Consider the following 21,989-nt stretch of genomic DNA (forward strand, 5'->3'; position numbering starts at 1 on the left):
CCATGACAATTGAAACTGATAACTGAACTTATGAATTTATTGAACAGTATAAGTACATACAATAATTTCATTTCCTCCGAGCAATACAAAATTTACACCAAATTAAAATTTAAAAAATTAAGTACTTCTACAGCTTGACTTCTAGAATTTAGGTACTTGTGAAAAATTACATTTCAAGTTTTGGATACTTGTGGAAAATCACCTTCCAAATTTAAGTACTTGTGAAAAGTTACTTTTCAAGTTTAGGATACCTGTAGAAAGTTATTTTCCAAATTTAGGTACTTGTTAAAAATTACTATTCTGGTTTAGGTACTTGTGAAAAATTGCTTTCCAAATTTAGGTACTTGTAGAATTACAGTTCTTGAAATCAGGTACCTCACAAGTTATATTCTCAAACTTAGGTACTTCCAGTTATAGATATTAGGTATTCAAGTTTAGGTACTTCTCAAGCTCATTACTAAAATTCATGTACTTCATAAATTTCATAGTTCAGAATTAGGTACCTGAAAAGTTCAAGTTCTAATACTTAGGTACTACTGAAACTAGATAGTCGAAATCAGGTACTTGAGAAGAGCAATTTTTAAACTCAGGTACCTGTGATTATTAAAATATGTATTTAGGTACTAGCAAAATTTAATTTTACAAAATTAGGTACTTCAGTAGTTTGATTTCTCAAACTTAGGTACCTCTGAAATTGGCCATTAGATTTCAGGTATCTGTGAATGTAAATTCCGAAACTCAGGTACCTGCTATTATTGAGTTTTCAAATTCAGGTACTCCCAATATTTAAGTTTTTAACATTAGGTACTTGAATAATTGGAGTTCTCATATTTAGGTACCATCAAGATTATATATTCAAATTCAGGTGCCTGTGAATATAAATTCTGAAACTCAGGTACCTATCATTATTAAACTTTCAAATTCAGGTACTTCCAATATTCAAATTTTGAACATTAGGTACTTTAATAGTTTGAATTCTCATATTCAGGTACCATCAAAACTACATATTCAAATTCAGGTACCTGGCAATAGAAATTCTCTAACTCAGGTACCTATCATTATTAAACTTTCAAATTCAGGTACTCCCAATATTCAAATTCTGAACATTAGATGCCTCAATAATTTAAATTTTCACATTCAGGTACCTTTAAAACTACATATTCAAATTCAGGTACCTGAAAAATTTCATTGCCAACCTCAAGTATCCACAATTATTAAATTTTCACATTCAAATAATATTATAACCTCAACTTCCAATATTCAGGTACTTCTCAAATACTTTTCACTTGAATCTTTCCAAAATATCACAAAACTCGATTCCTACACTTATACTGTCATCCAATATCGATCAATCGAATCGTTACCTTCAATTCCCCGGTTCTCCCAGCCGGACTGTTCGGCAATACGTTCTTTATGAATATCCCGGATATGTTTTGTGACTTACTAGAGCTGCCATTATGCAGGTCGACCTGAAACACATTTCAGCACAGTTTCAACAATCAGCCTCGAACAAAGTTGAACAATCAGAATTACGATCTACTTAATGAATACAATGGAAACACTACGATTCTACACGATATAATTCTCCCCGGTAATATGACCATGAACGTCACGATCTTTGACCTTTGTTGTAGTCTGCGCTTTGTCGTGCGCCATGAACAAACGTACGCCATCTCTGACGTTATACTCCGCTGGAAAAATAACGAATTCTTTTCTTACACTCCTCTGAAATTAACCAGAAGGCGTAATTCATATTACGTGATATCCGTTCTCTGGTGGAATCGAGCCACAAAAATTTACTTCTACTTAGCTTTTTATAGAAAATTCTTTGATGTGTGTTGTATTTACGGGAGGTGGGTTTATGGGTACTTTATGGGCAGAGTTTTCATGTTTTTTAATTTGCAAATTTTTGTGGTTGTGGATTTACTATGTTTTTGAATTATATTTTGATGAATTTAAGTTTGAAATTATCAAGTTTATATATTTTCAAATTTTGAGATCTTCAAATTTGCAAATTTACTACTTCTGAAATTTCTGACTTCTCAAATTTCCAACTTCTCAAATTTCCAACTTCTCAAGTTTCCATCTTCTCAAATTACCAACTTCTCAAATTTCCAACTTCTCAAGTTTCCAACTTCTCAAGTTTCCAACTTCTCAAATTACCACCTTCTCAAATTTCCAACTTCTCAAATTACCAACTTCTCAAGTTTCCAACTTCTCAAATTACCAACTTCTCAAATTTCCAACTTCTCAAATTACCAACTTCTCAAATTTCCAACTTCTCAAATTACCAACTTCTCAAATTACCAACTTCTCAAGTTTCCAACTTCTCAAATTACCAACTTCTCAAATTCCCAACTTCTCAAGTTTCCAACTTCTCAAATTTCCAACTTCTCAAGTTTCCATCTTCTCAAATTACCAACTTCTCAAGTTTCCAACTTCTCAAATTACCAACTTCTCAAATTTCCAACTTCTCAAATTTCCAACTTCTCAAGTTTCCATCTTCTCAAATTACCAACTTCTCAAGTTTCCAACTTCTCAAGTTTCCAACTTCTCAAATTTCCAACTTCTCAAATTACCAACTTCTCAAGTTTCCATCTTCTCAAATTTCCAACTTCTCAAGCTTCCAAATTTCGACATCCCCAAATCACCAAATTCCCAACTTCTCAAATTTCCAAAAATCTAAATTATCAGATTTTCCACCTTCAAAAATTTCCAAATGTCAACATTACAAAATTTAGAAAATGTCAAAATTGTCAAACACCAAAATTATAAAATTCCCTAATAAATTATCTAGCAGCCAGACTAAATTAGTACATGCTCTTTATTTTTTTCCTCGATGGTTTTAACGATGCACTCAATTGACTGCTGGTACGAGATCAAACACAGTCCTTCTGCTTTCATTAATTGCTCGGTTAACGATGTCGTGTACCGAGCTACTAATGGCACCACGTCGATGGCATTGCTTGTTAATTTCAACTAAGTACTATACGTTGCACTAACGTGGTGCAAGTGCATTAACGCAGGGATGCCTTCGAGACGTCGATCTAAGTGTGTAATGTAACCGACTTCAATCATTCTCTTTGCAAATTATTATTATTAATACGAAAAATACTTAGTTTATTATTTATAGATGTACTACTTTTTAATTTGTTTGGAAATTTAGTCCAAAAATGTGTATTATAAAATTTGGAATTTAGTTGGTTTAATTATGTTGATGGAAAATTGAGAAATTGTAATTTTCTGAATTGGTCATTTTCTAAATTTTGTTATGGGAGACTCGAAAATTTCGATGTCTAAAAAATTTCTGTTAGCAAATTTTAATTCTTCAAAATTGACAATTTTTATATTTCACATTTGCAGAACTGAAAATTTGAAAGTTACAAAATTTCAAAATGAAAAACACCAAATTTCAACAATTAAAAATAATTTTAATTGCTTCAGAATTAAAAAAAATTTCATATTGCAAAGTCTAATAACTCATCCACTAAAAGTTTGAAACTTCCAAAAATTAAAAGTACAAATTGTTCAAACCCATCACTCATCTCTCCTATTAAAACCTTCATTCATAAAAACCATCTCCATAATTTCCCAAAATGAATATTCATTTCAGAACCAATTTGCAAACTTCCCTAAAACTCCCATGACCTCCCCAATTACCCAATCACAATATCACCCCCAAAAAACTCCCTCCCTCATAAACCTTCCTCCTTCCCAAAAAATCCCATCTCGCTTACTTAACCCAGAAACTTTCCCTAAGCGATCCCAAGACGTGTCCGCCCACACTCTCTTATTTTTAACCACGCACCTTTCCGCCGACGATGCTAAGTCCAAGGCTGGTTTTCGGCTCCCTGAAGATCTCCACGAGCCTCTCAGGACCCCAATGTTTCGACCAGCTGACGTTGCCGTCGTGATCCCTCTGCGTGACCGTCATGTCGACCGGTTCCTCCACGAACACCACAGCGTTCAACTTACAGGGTGATCCACAACTGGAGGAAGCCGAGCTGTCGGTCTTCGATCTCCTAGGTAGCTGTTCGGCTTCTAGCAGCTCGTCATCGCTGCACTGTACAGCTTTGGACTCCTGGTAGGTCTGAACCTCGACCTCCTTGCGCGGACTTCTGTCCTCGTCGGAGAAGTCCTTGGGTATGCACTGTATGCTCTTGGACTCCTTCTCCGACTTGGACGGGCTGTCGAAGGAGTCGTCTAGGTCCGGAGTCCTGGAGAGTCCGCCTAACTCGTCGAGACAGCACTGCACGCTCTTGCTCTCGCCCTGGGTCTGGGTGTGGACCTCCCTTCGGGGGCTCTGGTAGAAGCCTCTGACCCTGAGGGGGCTGCCCTTCGGGAGATCAGGGCTGCCGATGCTCTGCTCCGGACTGCACTGGGTGCTCTTGGTCTCCTGTTGCGTCTGGGTTTCCGCGTCGAGCTTCTCCTTGGGTGAATACTGCGTCTCCTTGAAACTGCGCTCCTCCTCGAGAGGACCCGGCCACCTGTCAGGAACGCCCCGCTCCTCCAAAGAGCCCGACAGCTGCACGGGCTGCAGCAGAAGCTCGGTCTGGCTCTCTAGCGTCTGGCTCTGGTACTCCAACGAGTGCTCCTTGCTGATCAGGCTGTCCTCCTCGGGTTTTAAGTCTTCGAGAGGATGTTTCGGGTCGGGGATCCTGTCATAATCTGCCTTCCGGTCTTCTTGCGGCTGCTGCCTCGGAAGCTCGACTTCCTCCGCTAACCTCCGGCTACCCGCCTCCTCCTGTGGCCTTCAAGCAAACAAACGAGTCAGAAGAGGAAAAAAGATTGAATGCCGGGGACTAATGAAGCGGACTCGGCGAGAACGTAATGAGCTGAGGGCTTCGTCACTGAGGAATCCGCTAAAGCGGCGAATGCAAGGGTCTTCCTAGTGGTGACCCATTAATTCCGACGATGAGTTCACTCGCTTCTTTTTTAGGATTAACGAGCGACCCGTGTTGAGGTTGCTCGGTTGATTAATGGGTTCAAGATGGGCTTACGATGGCTGGATGAGGAAGGATTTGCTGGACTTCGATCCGGGGAAGTGATTTGGGGTGTGAGATGATGGAGGGTAGGTGATGGTGTTGTGGATGGTGAGATGATGGTTTTGGAGGATGATCTGGGAAATTTATGGTTGGGTATTTGTATTGTTGTGAAGTTTGAAATTTTAAGGTTTATATGGTTGTAAATTATTGAAACTTGGTGTTTAATTTGGGAATCCAGAAGTTAAAGAAATTAAGTGTTTGGAGGTGTGGAAAGTGGATCAATTAATTTCTGAATCCCTAAATTTGATTTTTAAATTCAAAGTTTTCTAAGTTATTACATCCCTAAATTCTTAAATTCCCAAATTGTTAAAGGTCTGGATCTCTAAATGATTAAATCCCTAAATTCTTTAATTCCTAAATCACTAAATGCCTAAATTAAAGAATTCCAAAATACGTAAGTTTCTAGATCTCTAGGTGCTTAAACTCGCAAATTTTTAAACTCCTAAATTCCTAGATCCCTAAATTCCTAAATCTCTAAATCCCTAATTTCCCAAGTTCAAAAATTTCTGAATTTGAAACTTCCTAGATTCCTAAATTAACAAACTCCGAATTTCCAAAATGCCCAAATCACCAAATCCCTAAATCTCTAAATTCCTAAATTTCTAAATCCCCAAATACCAAAATCCCCAAATGCCAAAATCCCCAAATATCAAAATCCCCAAATCCCCAAATACCAAAATCCCCAAATACCACAATCCCCAAATACCAAAATCCCCAAATACGAAAATCCCCAAATCCCAAATCTCCAAATCCTAAAATCCCCAAATACCAAAATCCCCAAATCCTAAAATACCCAAATCCCCAAATCCCCAAATCCTAAAATCCCCAAATACGAAAATCCCCAAATACCATAATCCCAAATCCCCAAATCCCCAAATCCTAAAATCCCCAAATACCAAAATCCCCAAATCCCCAAATCCCCAAATCCCCAAATCCCCAAATACCAAAATCCCCAAATCCCCAAATCCCCAAATACCAAAATCTCCAAATCCTAAAATCCCCAAATCCCCAAATCTCTAAATCCCTAAAAATCCCCAAATCCTCCCAAACCCCTAAAATCCCTAAGTCTCCAAATACCCAAATCTCTAAATCCTTAAATTCCTAAATCCCTAATCTACCAAACGTATTATAAAACACACTTGTCACTAAAAGTGTTACAAAACTGTGAACAGACTAACCTAACCTAACACACTGTACACACTCGACCCCTAACTTTTGATATTTAAAGTTCATAGAGTCAGAGAGAGAATTGACGACAAAAGAAGCCACAATTCGGCTCTAATTTTCCATTACGACGTCTTACTAAGACTTCGAACGAGCCGATTCACACGAACAACGATACTTAATGTCCACCGCGAATGTGTACCCGTTACGTTCCCTCCGCATGTAATTCTTATATAATGCAGTTTTAGTGCGCTCTAACAATCACATTATTCCTGGTTTACCGTCGCAGTTTTTACCCGTGCATTTCCTACAAGATAACTCAAATATTTCACGATATTTTTTTAACCGCAGATCTGCATGTATTAATTATTCACTCTACGATACACACTCGTGTGTTACTATAGTGACGCACTGGTGACGCACAGTAAAATTCATATGTGATAAACTAGATTTGTATTTTCGTTCACTTTTGGTGAACTTTTTCGTTCACTTCTGGATTCACTTGTAATTATGATCTTCACAAGCAAGTATTATGGACAATATAACGTGTTTAATTTTTTGCGACGCACTCGTGACGCACTTTACAGTTCATATGTGATACACTAGATTTCTACTTTAATCGCAATTGAATTTTGGATTCACTTCTAATTACGAGTCTTCACAATTAAGTATTGTGTTTAAATTTTTTTTTAAGTACTTGTGACGCAGTCGTGACGCACTCTACAGTTCATATGTGATACACTAGATTCCTATTTTAATCGCAACTAAATTTTGAGTTGACTTCTAACTTATGACTTTCACAATTAAGAATTGTGGACAATAAAATAGGTTTAATTTTTTGTGACGCACTCGTGACGCACTCTACAGTTCATATGTGATACACTAGATTCGTATTTTCATCGCAACTGAACTTTGAATTCACTTCTAATTATGAGTCCTCACAATTAAGTATTGTGGAGCATAAAATGTGTTTAAATTTTTTTTTAAGTACTCGTGACGCACACATGACGCACTCTACAGTTCATATGTGATAACCCAGATTTGTATTTTCATAGCAAGTTTGGAATCATTTCTAATTATAATCTTCACAATCAAGAATTGTGGACAATAAAACGTGTTTAACTTTCTATGACGCACTTGTGACGCACAATGAAGTACATACATGATAAACTAGATTGGTATTTTAATCGAATTTAATTGAATTTTGAGATCACTTGTAATTGTAATCTTCACAATCAAGAATTGTAATCAACAAAACGTGTTTAACTTTCTATGACGCACTTGTGACGCATAATGAAGTTCATACACGATAAATTAGATTGGTATTTTAATCGAATTTAATTGAATTTTGAGATCACTTGTGATTATAATCTTCACAATCAAGTGTTGTGGACAACAAAACATGTTTAACTTTTTGTGACGCACTTGTGACGCACAATGAAGATCATACATAGATAAACCAGATTAATATTTTTATCACAATTGAATTTTGACTTTGCTTGTAATTATATTCTTCACAATTAAGAATTCTGGATAATCAATGAAATGTGTTTAACTTTTTGTGACGCACTCGTGACGCATTCATGACGCACTTTGTAGTTCATATGTGATGAACCACGTTCATGGAATATTAATTAGGCTAATAACTTGGTAATACAATTACTTTCTATTAGAATATTAATTTTTAAGAAACTTAACAAATTCATAAATTCGAAAGAAAAATCATACAAATAATCGAATGAAATAATAAAAAAAATTGCAAATTTTATATGTAATTAAAAAAATAAGTAATTATCAACATAATCTCTTAACCTCTTAATATCTTAATCTCTGTAAATGTAATAAACAAAAAATAGTTTAAAAAAAATATTTTGCACGAACAAATTTAACTTCAAAAATAGATTCTGATTATTTTATAGAAATTCAAAAAGCAGCAGATTAAAAACGTACAAATTGTTAATTTTTGTGTAGCACGTCTTTTTTATCGAGAACATTAAACATGAAATTCTACGGAGTTTTTTATACGACGTACGTATGTAACTCAATCAAGTATTCGTGTTCGAATCCACGTGGAATTAGCTTTTCTAAGAGAACGTATATTTTATGCTTGAAGTTTATGATATGAGTGCTTTATTTATAGTAATGGTATCACGAGGCTACTCTTGGATAAATTTTAAACATTTTACGGCATATCCCTTGACGTTTCTCGTTTTTTCCGGCGAGAATAATTTCGAAACTTAAGATCGTTCTTTTTTAGTTGAATTTTGAGGAAATAATTTTCGACAGTCGAATGGAGTCGTTAGTCAAACATTTAATGACTGATGTTGTTTTTCCAAGGTTGCAATAAAAGAAGAGGAAAAAATAATAGAAACTTGTATGTAAAATAAACGTTAACAAAATTTTATATATTTATAATTGTAAAAATATATTTATATGTAATTGTAATTTTGAAAAATTGTTAATTTTATAAAAATTTGTTATTGTGAATGAAACTTGATTATTAAATTAAGGAAGGAAATTATTTTCTGTGTTTGTTATAAAATTTAATAATTATTATGTAATCAATGTACTGAAACTAAGAATTAATTATTATTGTTATTATTATTAATTAATATTATTAATTATGAATTATTATTATTATTAGTTAATATTATTAATTATGAATTATTATTATTATTAGTTAATATTATTAATTATGAATTACTATTAATTTTAATAAATTAATAAACTCATAAATTATATCATATTTTTCTACATCAAAATTATTTTCTATAAATTTTATTTTTTCAAAAACCAGAAAAATTATCTTCTCTCTAATTTCACAAATAATATTTTTAAAAATTAGTACAAATATCGCACACCAGCATAAACTACACAGACTCTAAACGCAATTACGACACACGAATGAAAAGAAAACTAAGTATTAAATTTGAATAAATTACTTCGCAAAGTGGAAAGAAAAAATTTACTCGCACAGTCGCGAACATAATACAATAAAGAGTAAAAAGAGAAGATAAATCTTCTGATGAATGTTATTCGTTTTTGTTTAAAACATGTCCGAATATGATTTCTATGAAATAATATTAATGATGAATGCTGTGTTTGATCGCTGGTCAAGGTGTTTGTTTATCGACGAATAAAAAGCATGTCCCGAGTCGAGATTCTCCGATGATCGATTTATCGATGACGATTAGTCATGGTCAAAAAATACCTTGATCGATATCTGTATGAAATCTTGAAGATTATATCACGTGTTAAATCAAATTGTTTTTGGTTTGTGTTTAGGTTGAGTGGAATTCGAACCGGAACAATGAAACGTAATTTTAAGGATGTACAGAGGGTTTCAATAATGGTGTACAATTATTAAGAAAAAGTAATAGTCAGAATATTAATACAAAAGAGCCAGAAAATTAATATGGAAATTGTCACAAGATGGTGGTACAATTAATAGGAACAATAATAGTCAGAAAATTAATATGAAAAAGGTAAAAAAAATTAGCACAAAGAAGGTAAAAAAATTAGTATGAAGAAAGTAAAAATATTAACACGAAGTCAAAAAATTAATATGAAAAGAAGCAAAAGAAATTACAGGAAAAGAGTCAGAAAATTAATACGTAAAACTATGTCAAAAATTAGTAAATAAAAATCACATAATTTTAGAAAAAAAATGAATTTAAAAATCCTGTAAAATAATTGTAAAGAAATTTGTTCATAACAAAAATAGTACTCTTGACAAGTTTTTCATTGTCTATATAATTATAACAAATAATAAATATTATTATACTAACAATAAGTGAATGTAACTATTAATCTTACTAAAATTTATTATTAACTAAGAATAGTCATAATCTTGAATTTCTGACAATAATTAACATTGTAACAACATTATAATACACTTTAATACACTAATAAGTGCTATAATGAGCGTAGCTAAAAGTTCCTAAACAATACTCTCGTTATATCGCCATTTTCACACAAAAAGAAAACATTTTAAACAGTATAACAAATTTCCTACATAAAATAATGAAAAAAAAATGTTGATATATGAAAAGAAAATAAGGCGTAGTACACGTGAAAGGTGTTCAATATTAAATTATCAAGCCTGTTAAATAAAACCCCAAATCGCATCAACATTCGAAAGAAATCACGTGTTTCAATTACTCTAAGCCACACTGTATAACTACTGTACAACCTTTGAGCTTCTCTACCTATCATGTTCAATGCGATTTTTAAATTGATAGTAAAGGCATTTTTATGTGATTAATCAGAATAATTTATCAGTTTATTAATTCATCAATTTTTGAGTCTATCAGTTTATCAGTTAGTTCATTTGTTGAGTCATCTATTTATTAGTTTTTCAATTCATTACCTTATCAATTCAGAAATTCAGAAATTCAGAAATTCAGAAATTCAGAAATTCAGAAATTCAGAAATTAGAAAATCAGAAAATCAGAAAATCAGAAATTCGTCAATTTGTCAATTCATTAATTTATCAATGCATAAGTTTAACAATCTATCAATTCGTCAATTTATCAATTCATCAATGCATCAATTTAACAATTTATCAATGCATCAATTCATCAATGCATCAATTCGTCAATTTATCAATGCATCAATTTAATCATTCATAAATTTATCAATGCATCAATTTAACAATTTATCAATTTATAAATTCATCAATGTATCAATTCGTCAAATTATCAATGCATCAATTTATCAATTCATCAATGTATCAATTCGTCAATTTATCAATGCATCAGTTTATCAATTTATCAATGCCTCAATTTATCAATTCCTCAATGTATCAATTTATCAATGCATTAATTTATCAATTCATCAATTTATCAATGCCTCAATTTATCAATTCATCAATACATCAATTCATCAATGTATCAATTTATCAATTCATGAATTCATCAATTTGTGAATTAAAAACTTCGCTAATAAATTAATTGCTTATATTCTTCACTTTTTTAAATCTGACTTTCCTAAATTTCCTAATTATCAAATCTACAATTTTCTCTATTTCCAATTGCTCCAAATTGGAACTAGTCTCCTAAACTTTCAATTCCTTCAAATTCTAACAAACTCTTAAATTTGCAATTCTACAAATTTTCTAATATTCCAAATTGTTGAATTCTGAAATTTTAAAATTCAAACATAAATTCATAAACCTTGAATCACCTATCAGAAACTTGTATCACCCTTCCAAGTTACAGCTTCACAAACCAAAAAACATTTCCCTCTACATTTTAAGTATTATTCTATTTCAATAGAACAGTTTTATAAATTTCCCTCAATTTCATCTCAAATTCCCAAATTTTTCCCAAACCCAATTTTCTAAAATATCTGGATTCCCAAATATAAAACTCCTTAACCATAAAATCACCTATCATAAAATACCACCCCACAAATTCCACCTTCACAAAATATATTTTACCTTTCGAGTATCACTCAATCCAACCGTATTCCACAAATCTATCTCCAAATCACGGTACTAAAGAACCCGGCGGCAAAAAAGGGAGAACAAAGAAAACTAAAGACGATAACGAAATAGAGATACCTCAGTCACGTTCCACAACGAAGCCAAGGTGTTCACTGTCGTGTCTCTGGCCGAGCGTGCGTCACTGCAAACTGGCTTACTCTGATCTAATAAACAACACAGTCCGCTCCGCGTGTACACGAAACGTGGCGCGTGCACACACACACACTCGCGTACACAGCGATTGCAACGTGTTAGCGCGATGTATCGCGATAAAGAACATCAGCCTAGGCGCTCCGAATCACGACTAATCGCGAGCAACCACCTCGAGGAGTGCTCCCCTGCGAGTGCATACACACAAACACACGCAACGCACACACACGCGGATTTGACGTTGGTGTGCGCGCGAATCCACGCGAGTTCGAGTTAGGAAAGCTTTGCAAAACTGCGTGGGAGGAAGTACGAACGAGGTACGCTGCGGCAAAGCTTTTTCTCCTTCTCTCTTTTCCTTATTGCTGGGCTGAGACTGTTACGCAGGGACGGACCCTCGATTCTGACGAGTTGCAAGTTTTTGCGATGGGGATTTCTTTTGTGGTCGTGAAGTTTGATTTTTATGGGCGGGGTTTGAAGATGGTTGGGGTTGTTAGGGTTTGAAGATTTTTATGGGTGGAATATTTGGAGGTGGGAGATTTCGTTGGGTGCAGTATTTGGGGTTTGGAGATTTTTGAGGGTGTGATACTTGAGTTTGGAAAATTTCATGATTTGTGACGTTTCAAATTAGTGAATTACGAATTTGACAAAATTAATAGTTTACAAATACTAAATTTACCAAATTCTCAAATTTATAAATTTCCCCATGTACCCTAAATTCTCTAATTTCTCTGAATTTTCCAAATTCCATATATATTCCCTATATTCCATGTATTCCATGAATTCCCTAGATTTCCTAGATTTGATAGATTCCCAAAGTTCCCTAAATTCTCTAGATTCCGTAGGTTCCCTACGTTCTCCAGATTCTCCAGATTCCAAAAATTCCCTAAATTCCCAAAATTTCCTAAATTCCCTAAATTCTCTAAATTTCCTCAATTTTATATTTTCTCTAAGTTCGCCAAATTCGGCATATTCCATGTATTCCCTAAATTCCCTAGATTTCCTAGATTTGATAGATTCCCAAAATTTGATAGATTCTCTAGATTCTCTAGATTCTCCAGATTTCAAAAATTCCCTAAATTCTCAAAATTTCGTAAATTCACTAAATTCTCAAAATTTCCTAAATTCCCTAAATTCTCAAAATTTCCTAAATTCCCCAAATTCCCAAGATTTCCTGAATTCCCAAAATTTCCTAAATTCCCTAAATTCTCAAAATTTCCTAAATTCCCCAAATTCTCTAAATTTCTAAATTCCCAAGATTTCCTGAATTCCCAAAATTTCCTAAATTCCCTAAATTCTCTAATTTCTCTAAATTCCCCCAAATTTCCTATATTCCATATATTCCCTAAATTCCCTAGATTTCATAGATTCTCAAAATTCTCTAGATTTTCTAGATTCCGTAGATTCCCTAGATTCTCCAGATTCCAAAAATTCCCCAAATTTCCTAAATTTCCAAAATTCTCAAAATTCTCAAAACTCCCAAAATTCCAAAAATTTCACAAATTCTCAAATTTCCACATCCCAAAATTTTATAGCCCAAATTTCCAAATTCCAAATTCCCAAGTTTCTATATCCCGAAGTTCCAAATCCCAAATTTCTATATCCCAAATTTCCAAATCCCAAATTCCCAAATTTCTAAATCCCAAATTTCCAAATTCCCAAGTTTCCACATCCCATATTCTCAAATTCCCAAATTTCCAAATTCCAAATTCTCAAAATTCCAAAAACCCAAGTTTCCAAATCCCAAACTTCCAAATTCCAAATTCTCAAATTCCCAAATTTCCAAATTCCAAATTCTCAAAATTCCAAAAACCCAAGTTTCCAAATCCCAAACTTCCAAATCCCAAATTTCCAAATTCCTAAATTCCACCAAATTTCCCTAGTTCTAAATTCCCAAATCCTCCAATTACCCAAATCCCAAAATTCTAAAATCCCAATATCCAAATTCCCAGCAATCCCTATAGTTTCCAAATTCCCCAAATTTCCAAAACCCAAAAATCCCCAAAACTTCTTAAATCCCAAAATTCCCAAAATTTCGCACCCGAAGAAAAATATTCCGCGCCGACCCTGCCATATCGTCCTTGTTCCCCTACCGGTTTCTGTAAACGTTTCTCTGTTTCGTCGACCGCTCGAAGTTGAACGAAGACAACCTTTCGACGGCATTCATCGTCTCGCTCTCTTTCCCTCCTCTTTTCGCCATCGTACCGCGGTTCGTAGCACTCGTCCTTATCTCTTTTATCGTCTCGTCTATGCTCGATGGCTGCACTTTTCTATATTTATATCCCGTTGCCGGTTTCCGGTACGCTGCAACCATGCTGTCTATTTCCTTTAACCCACTTTCCGGGATTCTACCCGACTCGTGATCCGACTTCTTTTCACCTGCTTCACAGATTACTGTTTTGTTTTCCTTCTTATCTTCTTCTTTTTTTAGTTTCAATCTTTCATTCGAATCTTTAGATGCGAAATCGAGGTTAGGTTCGAGGGCGGTCGTTAAAATTTCTGTTGGAACGGATTTTGTTTTAATGAGGAGGGTTGGAGGTAGGGATGCTATTGATATGAAGAATTTTCTGGGGTTTTGGGTTTTTAAGTGGAGGATTGGTGAATAAATGAACTGTGAAATTGTCAAACTGTCAAACTGTCAAACTATCAGACTGTCAAACTATCAGACTGTCAAACTATTAAGCTGTCGAATTGTCAAACTATCAAACTGTCAAATTGTCAAACTGTCAAACTATCAAACTATCAAACTATCAAACTATCAAACTATCAAACTGTCAAACTGTCAAACTGTCAAACTGTCAAACTGTCAAACTATCAAACTATCAAGCTGTCAAACTGTCAAATTGATAAATTGTTCAATTGTGAAACTGTTAAATTATGAAGCTGTCAAGTTGTGAAATTATTAAACTGATACATTATGAAACTGTCAAACTGACACATTATCAAATGTTGAAATTGTCAAACTGTCAAACTGTCATGTTATGAAAATGTCAAGTTGTGAAATTGTTAAACTGATACATTATGAAACTGTCAAATTGTGAAGTTGACAAACTGTCAAATTGACACATTATCAAAGTGTGAAATTGTCAAGCTGTCAAACTGTCGAATTGACAAATTGTGATATTGTCGAAGTGTTAAGTTATGAAACTGTCAAGTTGTGAAATTATTAAACTAATACATTATGAAACTGTCAAATTGTGAAGTTGACAAACTATCAAATTGACACATTATCAAAGTGTGAAATTGTCAAGCTGTCAAACTGTCGAATCATAAACCTGTAAAACTGTTTAACTGTTAAACTATGAAATCATGAACCTGTGAAATTCTTAAACTGCCAAACTGTCAAATTATTAACTCGTCAAATTGACAAATTATCAAACTGTCAACCTGTCAAATCATTAACTTGTCAAATTGACAAATTATCAAACTGCCAACCTGTCAAATCATTAACTCGTCAAATTGACAAATTATCAAACTGCCAAACTGTCAAATTGACAAATTATCAAACTGCCAACCTGTCAAATTATTAACTTGTCAAATTGATAAATTATCAAACTGCCAACCTGTCAAATTGACAAATTATCAAACTGCCAACCTGTCAAATTGACAAATTATCAAACTGCCAACCTGTCAAATCATTAACTTATCACCTGTCAAATCATTAGCTTGTCAAATTGACAAATTATCAAACTGCCAAACTGTCAAATTGACAAATTATCAAACTGCCAACCTGTCAAATCATTAACTCGTCAAATTGACAAATTATCAAACTGCCAACCTGTCAAATCATTAACTCGTCAAATTGACAAATTATCAAACTGCCAACCTATCAAATTATAAACTTGTCAAATTGACAAATTATCAAACTGCCAACCTGTCAAATTATTAACTCGTCAAATGGACAAATTGTCAACCTGCCAACCTGTCAAATTATAAACTTGTCAAATCGACAAATTATCAAACTGCCAACCTGTCAATTTATTAACTTGTCATATTGACAAACAGTCAACCTGCCAACCTGTCAAATATTTAAATTTCCAAATTACCAAATTGTCAAAATGCCAAACTGTCAGCTCACGAAGTTCCCAACCTAAACAAACCAGACCTCGCATCTAAAATTATCCGCAAAACAGAAACTACAAGTTACAATAGTTCTTAATTCCTCGCAACACAAGTCCATCAACGACAAAACCGAATTAGCATGATCCATAAAATGCCCAACGTCGTAAAATAAACAACGCGTAAAGAGCACGTCAGAAGTAAAGGTAGAAATCATAAAATTTATTGTTCGATATGATTGCCTCCGACATTTGAATAGCGGAACATTTCTAAAGAGCAGAGTTAAAGAACGAATCGAAAGGAGGTTCGAGACATTCGATGTCAAGAAGAAAAACGATTGATTAGCGGGACTATTTTAGTTCCCCCTGGTGATCGAACGGTAAAAAAGACGGAAGGGGGTGGTGGTTATCGAATTTTCGGGTCGCGAAACACTGTATGGTATTCCAGTCGACCTACATTTCCAACCAATTGTGCGCATTTCTCGGGGTTTCGACGAACGATCGTGTAATCCGGTCGGTAAGCTGCATGGGAAATAACATTCTCCATTAATCGACATATGAAGCCTTTTTTTTTATACATAATTCCACTGTTTCGTGGAATCGAATTGTTACATTTTTATATTTACAGATTCCTATGTTTTCGAATATGTAGATCACAAATTTACAAATAGTCTTTCAAATTAAAAAAATGATTTAATAGCAAAATTCATGAATTGTCAAGTTTATGAATTTATACAGTTTTGAATGTCTGACTTTTTAGGTTCTGAAATTATCTAGTAACCAAATTATCAAGCTGTCAAGTTATCAAGTTATCAAGCTACCAATAATTAATTCACCAATTCATCAATGCATCAATGTATCAATTCATCAATCCATCAATGTATCATTTCATCAAATCATCAATTCACCAATGCATCAATGTATCAATCCATCAATGTATCATTTCATCAAATCATCAATGCAACAATTCATCAATCCATCAAATCATCAATGCAACAATTCATCAATTCATCAATGTATCAATTCATCGATTCATCAATGTATCAGATCATCAATGCAATAATTCATCAATCCATCAATGTATCAATTCATCGATTCATCAATTCATTAATGCATCAATTTATCAATGCATCAATGCATTAATTCATCAATGTGTCAATGTAACAATTCATCAATGTGTCAATGTAACAATTCATCAATGCATTAATGCATTATTTCATCAATGTGTCAATTCATGATTTCATCAAATCATCAATGCAACAATTCATCAATCCATCAATTCATCGATTCATCAATGTATCAAATCATCAATGCAATAATTCATTAATCCATCAATGTATCAATTCATCGATTCATTAATCCATTAATTCATCAATGCATCAATTCATCAATGTGTCAATTCATCATTTCATCAATTGATCAATGTAACAATTCATCAATTCATCAATGTATCAGTTCATCAATTCACCAATTTAACAATACACTGATACATAGTTCGTTAATTTGTTAGTCCTTACAGTATCAGCCTATTAAACCACCAATTAATAAATTTATTGGTACATCTATTTATCAGTTCAGCAATTCATCAATCCATGAATTCATCAATTCACCAGTTTACCAATCCATCAGTTCATCAATTCATCAACGCAACAGTCCATCACTTCATCAAAACATCCATTCGACAATTCATCAATATATCAATCTATCAATCTATCAATTCATCATTCTATCAATTTGCCAAAGCCTTTACCACGGCAATATAACGAGAGTCTATTCTATTGCGCATTCATTGCAGTCTGTGTGTTTACATCATACTTAAATAGAATATTATCTTTTAAAAAAAACAAGAGGAAATGTAACATACACTTTATGAAGGTATGAAGTTAATCCAAAAATGCAATATATCGCGATCTCCCTAAAAATAACAACAATCCAAACAAATTTTTATAGAAACGTGCCCAAAAACAAATGGAATTAGCAAGTGTTCCCAAAATTGTTTAAATATTAATTTGTATAAATTAAATAACAATTTTGTAATTTGACCCAAAATTACACTAGCACCTACCTTTCATCCCGTGCCATCTCCTCCTCCCCAAGGATCTTCCTCCTCTCGATAGCCGCATTTTCCAGTAAAATCGTCAATTCCGGTTCATCCGGTTGTGCCAGACTGCTAATCATGAACCCATCTCGCTCCTTGATCTTCGTCTGCGCCCTCAACGCAGCTCTCTTCGACCCCTCGCTTCCTGTCCTGCTCAACTTCCGGTCCTTCCTCTCCCCGTCAACAGAATCCTCCATTTCGTCTCCAGCATCCGGGACTTTAGACAAGTCCAACAAGATCTCAGCCTTGATGTTCCTCACGGAGATCTTGTAGTCTTCGCCCTTGTCCTCCGTCTCCACCAAGGTGTTCTCCGATGTGGACTTAGCTAGACTCACCAGCTGCAACTGGGACATGTTCACCGTTTCCGGTGAAGGTACCCGACCACTTTTAACTCTAACAGAGTCTGGAACCGTCGCTACTTCCGGTGGCGAGTGTATCTCGATCCTGGTCTGAGGCTCCTCCGCTCTGTTCGCCACCGCTTCCTCGGCAGTGATGATCCTAGCCTTCACCAGCTGCACTTCCGGCAGCACTGCGGTCACCTGTTCACTGACGTCCTCAAAGAAGATCTCCTCAACGTTCTCCTGTATTCTGACCTCCTTTTTAGCGTCGTCCAGCAGGGACTCCCTCGAGGACTCCCTCGAGAACGTCGCCGGCTTCTTGCGCATAGAGCTTTTCCGTTTAACCGGCGCCACTTCCGTCTCCGGGCTGGTCACCGTCTTCGGCTCTTCGGGAGGTCTCTCCGGACTCGTCACACCCGCTACATCCACCACAGTCGCCGAAGAACCCGGCGGCTTCTCGGAGTCGATAGAGGAAGGCGTCTTCAGAGGCTCCTCTGGGGTCTTTTCGTCCCTCAGCCTCTGGCCGCCATCTTCGCTCTTGCCGGGTGGTTCTTCCGCGTGTCCGGGTGGTTCTTCGGGTTCCTTCAAGGTGGTGGGTCGCTCCGAGGTCGCTGGAGGTCCCTGGAGGCTTATTTCTGCCTCCGCGACCGGGGTCCCCTCGGAATAACACAGCACACTGTGCTTCGTCAGGAATTCCGTCACCCTCTCGATACACTCCTGCTCCCTGAGACTCTTCCGCTCCTCCCTGGTCCTCGTCACCACCTCTTCCGGTTCCCTGCGCCTCCTCGAATCCTCGGCGTCCACATACGTCTCGATAGAGTCATCCTTCCTCCTGGACGGCCTCCGCTCGTCCTTCTTCTTGAAGATCTTCTTCCGAGCACCCTTGTCGGTTAGATCCGACTTGTTCAACGTCTCCCTCGACGAGGACATCCTCTCCTCGGAGTCCATCCGCCTCAGACTTCTCCTCCTCTCGGAAACCGAACGTTCGGGCGGCTTCGGCGCTTCAGGCACTTTCGGCTCTGTCTCTGCCTTTAACTTCACTTTCGGCGCCACGTCCTGGCTGTACTTCATAGCCAACTTCCTGCTAGGCGGAGACGCTCCGCTCTCCAGGATTATCACGTCCTTCTCGTGCAGCGGACTCGTCGGCTGGAACTCGTGTATGTCCACTTCGACGGTCTTTGTGGATCTGGGACCTGTGGGCAATTTTGTGAGCCGCTTTGTGGGACTGCAGGTTGGCGTGTGAGGGGACGCGTCCTTCCAGTGCTCGTCCTCTTCGTCGGTCTCCGGTTTGTCCATAGAGAGCTCTGTTACACCTGACAAGAGCGACATGATGGCTTTGCTGAGTGGTTGAACTGAAGATTTATTATGGAGATACTTGTTATAGATACTTGGTAACATTTTGATACAGGGTGATTCATTTTTGTAAACCATCTTTCGTGAAGTGTTAAGGAACAATATCTTGGTAATTATTTGTTTTTGAACCTATGTACCCTAGCAGTTTTTTATTCGTAATTAAACACTCTTTTCAATGGCGTCAGAAAATTAAGTACATTATAATTAAAAAATTGAAGGCGACCATATTTTAACACAAAGTTAAAATGACAAAAATTTTATTACTGCATTCTGTATATGTTCTGCTACTTTCAATATATCTACCACTTCTCAATCATTTTTCTATAGTTTCTTTTTTTAGAAAACAATCAGTAAGTTTAGGTTGGATCACTTAGATGAATCACCCTGTATAATTATTGTATGATGCATTGTATGTTGGCCGTGTTATTGTAGTGTCTACATGTTTATGGATATTTTTTGAATATTGCTAAATATTTGAATAGTCGATTCGAATAGAATATTTGAGTAGTACCTGATCTTGAAGAGAGGAAATCTTCGAGTTCGGCTGCGTGGTCGGTTGTCTCGCTTTCGTTGGGGAAGCTTTTGCTGCGTCTTACGGGACAAATCGGTGGCACCCTCTGCCGTCGGATCGGCCATCGGGACATAAAAGAACCGAGAGAAATGGAATAATTAATAATCATTATCGATTCTAATGATCTGTGGTCCTCGAACTCGGTACAGGGAGAGATCGCGAGAAGTCGGGGTACAAAGCGCTACTTTCGAGAAAATACAGTTAGGCTCGAGACTTTTACTATATTCATGAGACGATAGAATCGGGAGATGAGATGCTGCCAATCGTAAATCAGTAATTGTAAATTAATTGTGAACTAATCGAACGTCAATGAGATATTCAAAGTTAGTCAATTATTAATCAGATAATTAATTAATTAAATTGATTGATTAAATTGATTGATTAAATTGATTGATTAAATTGATTGATTAAATTAATTAATTAAATTGATTGATTAAATTGATTAATTGAACTGATTAATCATCTTACTGATCATTGGTAATGATCAAAATGTTTTGATTGAAAGAAAATGATTAAATTAATAATTATTGGCAGCATCTTTAAGAAGCACAAAATACGCACTCAACGAGCAGTAAATCTGGAAATTATGGTACAAAAATATAGTTTCAGGTATTTACGCAGAGAGTTAGAATAAAGCAACAATTTGATAACATTTATGAAATTTTCCTAACTACTATTTACATCACTATTCTCACTACCTAACTGATCAATTTATTTTTTTTTTAATATCAAGATCGATCGATTTTATATTGATTATAAATTGATATTATTAATATTGCCACTGATTCAGTATTTAAAAAATAAATTTGAATAAAAGAAAAATATTTATTTTATTAAAACTGTAATGTTATTAATATTCAAACTGCAGTTGAATTGTATTCTTCAATTTCTAATGTGAAATGTAATATAGAATTGAAAAATTATAATTTTTAAATAATTTTCTGAATGTTTGTCTTAATATGTAATTAACATATACATGTTTTTAATAAATGTATATGTATAATTAATATTTGTTTAAATGAAATATTGTCAGACTTTTCTAATGAATCTTGGGTTAATAGTGTATTGCAAAAGCATTAGTTAACTCTCATTATATAGCATGAATGTATTAAGGTGCTGAGGTGAATAAATACACTAATGATTCGAATGATACTGATTTTTCAAAGTTAAAAAATTCATACATGTTTACTTTAATTTTAAATAATCACTGGAATTGACATTATTACATTATGATCAAATTTTTACATAATTATATATATTTCCTCACAATAACATTAAAATAAACAAAATTTATCTTTATAAATAAATTAAACTTTTCAATTGTTAAATAATTTATTCTGAGTCATACTGAATGCAACAGGTTGCATTATTATTAAAAATAATTACAAGTTGCATAATTTAAATCGTTTTTATTAAAAAATGTTTATTAATCTTGCTCTGATAATTAAAAAAATTTGACTTGAAATTTGAAAAATTTTAAAAATCGATAAATTTCGATTAATTATCAAGCATCATTCAAATCATCATTTTATAATAATTATTATATTAAACACGCTGCAATTGGTGCACCTGTAATCTCAATTAAATTAAGCTACTACTTCATGTACCTATATTTAATTCAATTATTTATAAATATTCACGTCACTCAAAAACACTTCTTCACAAAAGGGAGATACAAGATGAAAGCAGTTCTATTTACACGTACAAATTGTACAGATTCTTTGTTTTCA

At 34.7% G+C, this 21,989-nt stretch overlaps 1 protein-coding gene across 5 annotated transcripts in view; it reads right to left on the reverse strand.

Annotated features, from left to right (window-relative positions):
- Positions 1-21,989, reverse strand: part of LOC100875077 (multiple PDZ domain protein) — a 122,340-nt gene that overhangs the window by 31,392 nt on the left and 68,959 nt on the right. For 3 of the 5 annotated variants that reach the window (XM_076539885.1, XM_076539884.1, XM_076539881.1), the window contains 4 exons: positions 20,200-20,305; positions 17,965-19,687; positions 3,809-4,751; positions 1,365-1,469 (listed from right to left, as the gene is read on the reverse strand). In XM_076539885.1, coding sequence (XP_076396000.1) covers positions 1,365-1,469; positions 3,809-4,751; positions 17,965-19,687; positions 20,200-20,305 — 2,877 coding nt within the window. The remainder of the gene's footprint in view (positions 1-1,364; positions 1,470-3,808; positions 4,752-17,964; positions 19,688-20,199; positions 20,306-21,989) is intronic. The other 2 variants (XM_076539882.1, XM_076539883.1) reach the window with 2 other exon arrangements.

The sequence above is a fragment of the Megachile rotundata genome, chromosome 14, assembly GCF_050947335.1.
Source record: "Megachile rotundata isolate GNS110a chromosome 14, iyMegRotu1, whole genome shotgun sequence".
In the NCBI taxonomy this organism is placed as follows: Eukaryota; Metazoa; Arthropoda; class Insecta; order Hymenoptera; family Megachilidae; genus Megachile; species Megachile rotundata.